This window comes from Stigmatopora nigra, chromosome 2 (genome assembly GCF_051989575.1).
Source record: "Stigmatopora nigra isolate UIUO_SnigA chromosome 2, RoL_Snig_1.1, whole genome shotgun sequence".
NCBI lineage: Eukaryota > Metazoa > Chordata > Actinopteri > Syngnathiformes > Syngnathidae > Stigmatopora > Stigmatopora nigra.
Genome location: NC_135509.1, coordinates 16,599,866 through 16,611,310, shown reverse-complemented (window position 1 = coordinate 16,611,310; position 11,445 = coordinate 16,599,866). Strand labels below are relative to the sequence as shown.

Genomic DNA, 11,445 nt, shown 5'->3' with positions numbered 1-11,445 from the left:
TACTGCTTATTTCTATGATGTACGTCAGGGGTCGGAGCCACAAACAATTCATATTTTCCAATGTTATTTCTTGTGAGCCATACAACGAATTTAAAAGTCAAAATACATACATGTAAATGAGTGCCTTTTTTTAGTAATTTCACCACTTTTAAAGTGGGAAAAAAATGAATATTTTTAAAAATATTCTTATGATGTTGCTAATCTATGAAAGGAGGAATTCCAGAAGAGTCTATTGCAAAAAAAATGAAGATTAAAGCAGTTCTAGATGTAATATCTCAGTTCTGTCACCAGCGATTTCCAAATTTTAGCTCACAGACTAGCAAAGAGCCAGATTCACTCATCAAAAGAGCCACATGTGGCTCCCGGGCCATAGGTTCCCTACTCCAGATGTACGTAGTAATCCACCGTGCATCTTCAAAAGAAAGGATTCAATTAACTCGTGTGGTATGTTTTAATTTTTATTTATATTAAATATGCCAATGAAAAAAAAATAGAAAGTTCGTATCCCAGCGAGTAACAAAAGAAAACCCACTAGTTTGTATGACAGATGTCAGCGAACAGATGAGGATGTATCGTGTAAGATACTACAGGTTCACCTTTTGTTACAAAAAAAGGAAGTGTTAGCATATAGATGATTAGAACGTGTAAATGTTAAAACACAAAATTCACTCCCCCCAAAATTGCTTCGTGCAACTTAATGTCTGCAATTTCTCTAAATAAAATCTGCAGATAAGTGTATGGTAAATTACCATAAGAAAATGTATTGAACCATATCATTTGGTTCAGATGAACAAGCCAAAAACTTTACTTCTTTTTTTTAATGTTATATATGTAGCTGCAATTTACTACAAATACGCTGCCCCGTGTGCTAGGTCTTTAGACATGAGTTAATATTCTGCCCAGAAAAGTGCACTTGTAGTAAGAAAGCTACTGGGCAATGCCATCAAGCCATAACCAGACATACATACACTCGGCATATATACAAACAAGTGGTAAAGGTATGATGAGATGATGTTGGGGTTATACGCATATAATGTCCAACTAGAAAGTGACATGAATTAGGAAAATTACTTTTTGGGCATGTTTAAATGTCAGGCTAATCATTAAATCTGCAAACATGACATTTATACATAAATTGAATTCAGCTCAAATCAACCCAATATGCACATAAACTAAATTGATAATGCATATGTATAGCTTATATTGTACTTTTATCATATATGTTTTTCTTCTGACATTAATAAGTAAGCCTGCGATTGATTGCCTGGTAGAGTATGGACTCCAGCACCCCAGCGAGCTTTTTGAGGATAAGCGCCATGGAAAATGAATTCATAGTTAAGTAAGATATGGTAAATTAATCTTTGACCCAAAGAATATAAAAACAGTACCACTCAAGCTCCAAAAGCAAAACCAATCTGAGTTTCATTGTTTGTTAAAAGAATAATTGCTACAATCCACTATCTCTGGTGGGCTCATTTTTTACTTGATCTAAATCAACTAATCTTTACAACTAATAGAAGTGAATGGTGTCCTGTTATTCACATTTGTGAGAAAAAATACCTGAGCAACTGTCTAATTCAATACATGTATTTTACAAACTAAAATACCTCCCTAAAAATAATCAGCTGCAGATCCAAATGCGAATTAAAATGCAACATGTCGTTAAACTTAAGCGGCACTGAATGGAAATGCATTTCACACCATGACCTTCTCAAACAGTACTTAGTATAGACATGGTATCACAATCGGAGGCACATAAAGTTTGTTCCGTGATCAGTGGTTTACAATATCACGTCCGCTTCTCCTAAAGGAAATAAATAAATAAATAGAAGTACTTATCATGCTGTACTGGGGTAACATCACTAAAAGCTCAAGATAGGTCAAACTCAAAGTCCCCAACTAGACAGTAAAACATAATGATTGATTAACATTTAATGAGGCTGGAAAAGTTCATCTCACAAGCTTATATATACTGCTATGGAAGTGGGTTGGGGCGAGTTGTAATGTATTATATATCTTATAATTGGCATTAGGTTGGTGATGTATTGTATTGCCAGAAAGCACTTAAAGTTTGTTTACTCATGATGTCCACGACTGCATGTTGCGCAGCATGGCCTCAAATCGCTCCAAATTTGGGGCATGTGCATGAGCTAGGTGGTCTGTCAGGCGACTGTAGAGACTGAAAGACTTCAACTCAAGCCATATGAAGCCAAAACGATCCTGATCGAACAGCACAAATAGCCCTGGGGTGCGCTCTGGACTTGTGAAGCCGTGTCCGGCAATCAGCCCTGTTCCATAGAAGCTATGAAAGTGCAGACAAATGATTCAGTTAATATAGATTTTACTTATTTTTTTTCATTATCAAGCATATGTATATGAGCACACAGAAGAGACCAGTGATTAACTATTGAGACATGCGAACCCAGTATAGAGTTAGCCAACCTTAATTGAGGCAAGACAAGTATTTACGCCAGAAAAACCTCATAGAAAACTTTTTGTAAATTACTTTGAATAAACATATACTCAATCAGTGGACAGCTAGTTGAAGGGCAGACAACCATTCATTCTCACACTCAAACTGAGGGGCAATTTAGAATGTTCAACCGGCCAACCATCCATGTTTTTGAGATGTGGTAGGAAACTGGAGAACCCAAAGAAAACCCATTCATGCCCGGGAAGAATACGTAAACCCCACACAGGAAGGTCAGAACCTACCAGGGATTGAACCTTCGATCTCAGAAATATTTATTACTTTTAAATATCCCTGTGAAAGTGTGATGATCCTGTTTTGGGATTAAGCAGTAGTGAACAATGGACAAGCAGACTGACCTTTTACTTTCTGTTGTATTGCCAAACGAGTAGGGAAATAACTGTTGTAGTAATTTAATGGCGAAAACTGTATAGTTCCAATCAGTGTTGTGGGTACATCATGTGTTTTGAACAGGAATGTTCATTTAAGTATTGACACAACCTCCTCTGTCTCGATTCTAAAAAAAAATGCATAGCTAATTTTCCAAAAACAGTTTAGTTACAGCGGCCCGGCAAATGAGTGGTTAGTGCGTTGGCCTAACAGAAGGGAGACCAGGGTTCAAATCCAGATCGGTCCACCTGTGTTGAGTTTGCATGTTCTCCCGTGTCTGTGTGGGTTTTCTCTAAGTACTCTGGTTTCCTCCCACATTCCAAATACAGGCATAGTAGGATGAGTGTACACCCTAAATAGCCCCTAGGTATGAGTGTGAGTGTGAATGGTTGTTTTTGTCTTTATGCCCTGCGATTGGCTGGCCTCACTTTGTGTCCACCTGTGTGGAGATTGTATATTCTCACTGGGCCTGCATGGGTTTTCTCCAGGTACTCTGGTTTCCTCCCACATTCCAAAGACACTCTAAATTGCCCCTAAGTATGAGTGTGAGCATCAATGGTTGTGTGTCTCCTTGTGCCCCGCGATTGGCTTGCCACCAATTCAGGGTGTCCCCCGCCTCTGGCCCGAAGTCAGCTGGGATAGGCTCCAGCACCCCCTTGACCCTAGTGAGAATAAAGTGGTTCATAAAATTAGATGAGTTGAGTTGCATATTAGCGTCTTGTAGCTTCAACCATTCTGGAGATACATACTAAAAACAAAGTACCATCTCGATACCAGTACCAAATTGGTGAGACAATAGAAGCATAAGATTTTTGTTTTTTTTTACAGGAGGAAATAACTACTGTAACAGTTATTAATCTAAATCATATTTACAATGTTCTTACCATTTTCTGCAAGTACGTGGGTACACTTCATTGCGAGCCATGACTCCTAAAGGGAGAACGAAGGGATGGCTCTCAAATGAACTTGGATCTGCACTTGGACCTGGCAGGCAGTCATCAGAAGTGACGTCCTTATTGGCCACATCTGCTGCAGCAGCATTATCACTAAGAGGGCCCCCCACTGTGGCAGGAGTGCCTGATGTCTGTTGCCTTTGTACTTGCTCATGGACCCCCAATATGAGGCGTGACAGCTCCTCTATATTGCGCTGATGTTCCAAGTCTGGGAGGTCTAACGGCTGTGTCAGGTCAACATCCAAAGTCAGTTGCCCAGCAGGAACGTTGGGATCTCCCTTCATGTACATAGAGTTAAAATACAGTTAGCTAGGAATCTATTGAACCTTGGAGCACATGAATAAGACCATACATTATCGGAAATTTGGAAATTGTATTTTTTTTATCACATACATTGTTAGTTGGAATTAAGGAATGTACAGTACCGTACTTTCACGACTATAAGGCGCACTTAAAAGTCTTAAATTTTCTCCAAAATAGACAGTGCGCCTTATAATCCAGTGCGCCTTACATATGGAAAAAAACAGAAAACCAAAAACGAAAAACCACCACTGTCGGATATTAAAAAAAACACAAACGCCTGGACTGAAACAATACTGTTAAATAAGCAGATGCCATCCTAGTTTACAAAATCTTCCATCATATAGCTCCTCCCCCACTGCAAGATTTTATACAAAAAAATCCAAAACATCAACAATGGCTGGCTCTAGAGGTGACTGTGTAGTGAGTGCTTCATACCTGGAAGTCAATAGCAATTACCGTATTTTTAAGGCACTTAAAAGTCTTAAATTTTCTCCAAAATAGACAGTGCGCCTTATAATAGAATGCGCCTTATATATGGGAAAATGTCATTCATTGAGGGTGCGCCTTATAATGCGGTGTGCCTTATAGTCGTGAAAATACGGTACTTCTTTTGTCGGTCAAGAACAAAGACATACATTATACACATTTGGTTCATTTAGAGTTCAAGCTAGCATCATTAGACCAATGATGGCCTAAAAAAATTGCATCTACAACATCACAAACTGATTAGATTATTTTTGTTACGTATTACACAAAGGTCATAAAATGAATCTCATTTATATGCAATACGATTCGAACTAGGGCCAACTGTGCCATTCAAGATGAACTTCAAACTTATTCCAATAATTATGTCTTGCATCTTTTATGGCAAAGCTGTTGCTTAAATTAGAGATGTTGTCCAACCTGCTTAAATGTGTATTGAAGCTTTGCATTGATGTAAAAGGTAATGGAATATGGAGTGTGTTATGTTCAACCGATAAGTTGATTATTAATATATGAATGATTTGTGTTCCTCTGCACATTTGTATTTAGGCTAAGATGTATTTTTTATTAATGTATTCCTTGAGTAAAGTTCATTTTATGTTTTTTTCTCCTTTTTTGAAATGCTACTCTGTGCCTAGTGTGAAAGGAATTTAGACGGTAAAAGATTCACTGGTCAGTAATCAAAATGTTACCAAGAGTAAAATGTCCAAGGGGTCATTTGTTAATTATTGACAACAGAGGTGCCTGGTGGTGGAAAATATCAGTGTGTGAAGGGTTATGACCATCCTATGTTTGCCATTATCCAAGACTCATTCATATTTATTGTGTTAAAAATGAAATAACATGGTTAGTTTACTAAGATGCAGTATAGTAGAGACTTACGGTGAGTTTGGTAGCCCTTGCAGACATCCCATGAAAGCTGAGCATGACGATCTCTAAACCGTGACTCCCATAAGTGCCTTTAAAAAGGCCTGGGTGTATCAAGTCAGAGGGCATCAAAGGAGGCAAGTAGATTCGCCGATAAGTCAGGCAGTTGCTGACAAGAAAAAAAAACGGATGATTGATGGAGTTTCTACAATGTGAGGAATGAATCATTTAAATAATGCACCACTTCACATCAAAGTGGCGGCCCGTGGGCCAAATCTGGCTCGCCGCATCATTTTGTGTGGCCCGGGAAAGTAAATATTGAGTGCCGACTTTCTGTTTTAAGATCAAGTTAAAATGAAGACTATAGATGTATATTAAATTTGCTGATTTTCCACCTTTTAAATTAATAATTGTATTTTTTAAATATTTTTTTCTGTGTTCTTAGGTCAAAAATCATTTTGTAAAATCTAAAAATATATTTAAAAAAACCCTAAAATAAACATTGTTTTAGATCTATAAAACTGAATATTCAGGGATTTTAATCCAGTTCTTTTAATCCATTTTTTTAAAAAATATATAAATATTATATCTAAAATGGTCCGGCCCACATGAAATCGAGTTGACGTTAATGAGGCCCGCGGACCAACCCGAGTCTTACACCCTTGCACTACTTTATCCATACGGGGAAAAGTATTTTGTAAATACAGTACATCCTATGTATATACCTTATCCTATGTATATACCTTAGATAACCTAGATAATGTTAGAGTCATATCAATTTAACATTATGTCTGTTATAGGTTTAGATTGTAGTGGCATAGAACTACTACTGTAATTATAGAGAGACGTGAAAAGTCATGTTGTGGCTGGTCCATATTAGATCACACTTTTAAAAAACACCCGGAATTGTTTTCTGTTTAGATGATTCAAACATACTTACTCATATTGGCTGGTGTAGATGAATTTCATTAGAATGAGCTCCTGCATATGTTCATGAAAAATCTCTTCTAGCGTCCGGCCCCATTCTTCCTCCAGCCATGTTCTGAACTCCTACACAAACACAAACAAAAAGAGTGTTGACTGACTAAGAAATATGCTCAGAAGAAGTAACGAGTTGACATACTTCCTGTCTGCCTCCTGGCATGCGGTGATGATCTGTTTGATTACATTTTGTTGAGAATTCATCCTTTTTGACAGTCTAAAACAAAAAAAAAACCTTAGAAAATTATCATCTTTGCACATTAAGGTATCCTATTTCTATCGTTTCTTATGGACGTGCGTGAAACCTCACCTGGATGTCTCCTTTGTGAGGACCCTTGTGACCATACATACACTCCACAGTAGCCTTTTTGCTTTCCCACATGTGTATTCGAAAGAGAGGTCGTCTTCTCATTGGATCTTCCACACATGGATCATGAGGTGGCAAATACATCCATCCAATGATGTACAGCCCATCAACCTTTAAATAATTGAGCAGCCATTATATATGTAGCCTTCTTGTCAACCATCTGCAACTAAAAATTGCATTTCATAAAGCGTGTTTATGCTTACCACAACATTAAGTAATCCACCATAAGGGCCTATGTCAGGCTGCCATAATCCCAACATGTGTCTGTATGGATGAAGAACTGGAACACAAGAAGACAATGCATAATAATCACTAATTCCAAATCAGAATGGTTATGCATATAAATAAAGCAAACGAACAGTGCACTCAATTGTGTTTAAAACTTTAGAGTTTAGTGGTAAACTCAAAGGAGCATGTGAGCGGATTAGGTTGCGCCCTGTCAGCTTTCATTACAAAACGCCATGCATCTTGCTTTCTGGCCACTAAAATCAATTGCAATTCACAGAGGAAGCAAAACACTTTCAATCAGAATTACACCAAGGGTAGAACCCCCAATAAACAAACACAAGCCTTCACGCTGAAGCCATTTATGCAATGGCTAAAGTACATACGGTGTGTGTACACGTCTTTATAGTCCATATTTTCGTAGTCAGGCAGTAACTTTATAAAGCGCCCAGATTTCACTCGTGGGTTCACACCTGGACAGGGACAACACAGGTATGTTTTCTATATGCTCTCTGACCGAATATGCATCCTTTTGAATTACATAATGTGCCGGAAAAAAAGGGAAAAATACTATGCCACTTGTATCAGAAATGAAAAAAAAGCAAATGAATTCTACTCAAATACACTGTGCATGCAAATATCGATATCTAACCCTGCATATGGTAAAATAGTTAAAGGGTGCCGTATTTTCACGACTATAAGGCGCAGCGCATTATAAGGCGCACCCTCAATGGATGACATTTTTTCCATATATAAGGCGCACTGTATTATAAGGATCACTGTATTATAAGGTGCACTGTATTATAAGGTGCACTGTCTATTTTGGAGAAAATGTAAGACTTTTAAGTGCGCCTTATAGTCGTGAAAATACGGTAGTAATTGCTATTGACTTCCAGGTATGAAGCACTCACTACACAGTCACCTCTAGAGCCAGCCATTGTTGATGTTTTTGGATTCTTTTGTATAAAATCTTGCAGTGGGGGTGGGGGTGGGTAGATCTATTGGAAGATTCTGTAAACTAAGATGGCATCTGCATATTTAACAGTATTGTTTCAGTTCAGGCGTTTTTTTATTTATTTTATATCCGATAGTGGTGGTTTTTCGTTTTTGGTTTTCTGTTTTTTTCCTTATATAAGGTGCACTGGTAAGGCGCACTGTTTATTTTGGAGAAAATTTAAGACTTTTAAGTGCGCCTTATAGTTGTGAAAATACGGGACATCTAATGGTCAATGTAATAAGGTTAAATGATGATTTTACATTGGTGTGAAATCCCTAGGGCTTCTTTTGTTTTATTTTCTTATAATAACACATAACAAATTAGCACCCTGATGATATTATGTTTATGGTTAGTTGACATTTTACTAGAAAATAATCATTCTCACGTTTCACATAAAGGTCATGGCAAGAAACTCCTCCCACTTCTATCTTTCTCAGATCATCCTTCATGTGGAATTCTGCAATAGACAAAATAAACAGTAAGAAAAAAATGTATTAAAAGAGTTGGCTATGCATTTGTTCACATTGGCAAATAATATGAGATGTGTTATGCACATTGGTTTTGCGCATTTTTGGGAGTTATATTACAAGTGACAACTTAATCATCTGTGATGGCGAGAGAAAAATGCAGAAGAAAGGCAGCCACACCACTAGCAGGCAACTTAACCCAAAAAGAAATTGTTGACACACTGGAGGCAATCGTTAAGGCATAATATGCTTGTGTCCACTATATACAAACTTCAAACTAGATAATCAGTCAGGCCAATATTTGGAGTATATGACGTATACTATAAATAGGTATCGGCCCATTTTAATCTGACTGTCCTAATTGAGAAAATCTAATTAAAATGTGGTTATTTTGTCCTTGCCTCTGACATAAACGACCAAATACTCATGATGTTGAGGTCTTTGATGTTGCTGCGACTGCTGCTGACTGGTTCGCTTCAATTCGCAGGGCCATTGTTTAGTAATAAACATACATACAAAACACACACACAGATACACTTGCACTAACGTAAATTTAACCTTAAGCCTCTGTGGCATTGCTGCCATACAAATAAAGTTGAATTATACATTCAATAACATACATCAACATAAGTTGTAATGAGTACTGGGAGAAAACCCATGCAAACTCCACACAGTGAGGGCTGACCTATGATCGAATCCTTGACCCCAGAACTGTGAAGCTGGTGCGCTAACCATTTGTCAGTTAGAGTTGCAAGATAAGCTTTGTTTGTTTGATGCGTGTCATGGACTATTTTCTTCTAATACCACCACATATTTTAAAATAAATTGAGACACAGACAATTTACAGACAATTCCATGGCTGGCAATTGAAGTGGCCCGACGTATGAGTGTTTACTGTGTCAGCCTCACAGTTTTGGGGTTCTGAGTTCAAATCTAAGTCAGTTCACCTATGTGGAGTTTGCATGTTCTCCTTGGGCTTGTGTGGGTTTGCTCTGGGTACTGCGGTTTCCTCCCAAATTCCAAAGACATGCATGGAAGGCTGGTAGGACCCTCTAAAATTGTGTGGGATTTGGGGTAGGTGCATGAAAAACATCCACAACAACAACAACAAAAACTAGTCCCAAGCATAATAGCAATTATTTATTATTATTATTGCAACAACCTTTCTCGTTTCAAGTAGGAGGGCGAGATTGAAAATGTTAATATTTATTACTCTGATGGACCGGGACCAGGTAGTTCGTGGACCGCTACGGGTCCACAGACCGGTGGTTGGGGACCACTGCTCTAAATTGCTTCAAGTTATGAGTGTGAACGCAAATGGTCTCTGATCGACTGGCCACCAATTCAGGGTAACCCCCACCTTGTGCCCAAAAGTCAGCTGGGATAGCCTCCAGCACCCCCGCGAACCTTTGTGAGGATAAACTGGTTCAGAAAATGAATGAATGAAAGAACAATTGAACTGGATTCCTTCCATGGATTTATAATATGTGCCCTATATTTAGGACTCAATGTGAACCAGACTTGTGTGTTTATATGTCCAATAGCACATAAATATACTACTTTGGTTTCAGATCGTTAGGCCGGTCTGAATGATATTTTTTTTTAACGTAAATTGTGACTTTAGGGCTGGGAAACAACGATCGCAACAATACCAGTGGAAGGATGCGGAGTTGCTGAGCTGAACAGAGCCAGTCATGGCCTTGTTAACGCAGTAATGTTTGCTATGACAGCGACTGTCTTGTCGGTGTTTCCCGTTTGCGATCACTAAAAAAGACGTCTAGCAACTCGGATTGCAACATTGGAATGTCATGTCGTGTTTGGGGCGATGTAGCAACACGGGATTGTTGTATTTATATCTTTATTTTTAGCAGCCGCTCGATGAAATGAGATCGAATCTGTGTTACCTTCCACACAGCGCCTCCTCCAGATGGTTTCTGTTTTGAGGATCTCCCGAAATGTCTTACAGACGAGGGCGACTTTGGGTAACGTCGTCCCAGGAAGTAAAGAGAAAATCTCTACTAAAAGCTCTGGAGGTAGTTCCGTCAAAGCCTGCGGGTGGTGCGGGAATCCATTGCGGTGCGCCCGGCTCGGCCCTGCGGTGTTGACGACTGGCGTCTGGCCCACGATACGCTCCTCTTCCTCCTCGTCCATATCCGAATCGCTGCCCTGGTCCTGTTGATTGTGTCGCGGTCGCCTTCGGCACCTCCGCGACTGCCCCACTCCGCAGAGCCTGGCACACACAGCCATCCGTGGTCAGCAGACAGGCGACATTACATCACTCCCACTCGTGTTTCCGCTGCGGTGTGCTTATCTCTCCTCCTCTGGTCCTCTGGTGGGACTGGAGTGGGTGGGAGGGGAGAGTCAAACAAGTGAAAAGTGAAGACACGTCAGCTGCCATTTGCTCAGAGAGCGCATTTCTAATAAGAATAAAACACGAGATCCACGCTGTTATTCTTGGGAATTCAACGTGTTACTATTTTTGGATCATTTTTTTATTTTGCTTGTGCTTGTTGCTAGGCAGAGTCCAATGGGATCAAATTCTCATTTTTCCCAATACTGTAGTGCGTGTATTTTTTGTACATATTGATTCCTTTAATCATATCATTCTGAAGTTAGCTGGGATAGGATCCAGCACCCCCAATGACACTTGTGGGGATAAGCAGTACGGAAAAGGAAAGTTATCCTCACTGGGGTTGCGTGGGGTGCTGGAGCCTTGTACGGATAGTTGGTACAGAAAATGAATGAATATACTATAGTACTGAAACCTTACTATAGTAATAGACCGAAATTTAGAATAACAGTTCAGATCAGTAGTCTTGTTTTGCCTGAATGTTTCTGAGCTTAACTGTCTTATTTTAAATTGTAAAATAACCGATTAGTTCCCTTAACTGTTAATGAAACATACACTGGCAAAGAGGCACTCGAAACGTTCCATTGGCAGC

The 11,445-nt window shown here is 39.0% G+C and overlaps 1 protein-coding gene across 1 annotated transcript; it reads right to left on the bottom strand.

Annotated features, from left to right (window-relative positions):
- Positions 1-445: 445 nt before the first annotated feature.
- Positions 446-10,867, bottom strand: fbxo31 (F-box protein 31). The gene is made up of 9 exons (XM_077710409.1): positions 10,408-10,867; positions 8,422-8,493; positions 7,018-7,094; positions 6,758-6,925; positions 6,590-6,664; positions 6,407-6,516; positions 5,482-5,635; positions 3,745-4,091; positions 446-2,302 (listed from the first exon to the last, which is right to left on the bottom strand). The coding sequence occupies exons 1-9, from the start codon at positions 10,748-10,750 to the stop codon at positions 2,080-2,082; spliced, it is 1,569 nt and encodes a 522-aa protein (XP_077566535.1). The 5' UTR covers positions 10,751-10,867; the 3' UTR covers positions 446-2,079.
- Positions 10,868-11,445: the final 578 nt, after the last annotated feature.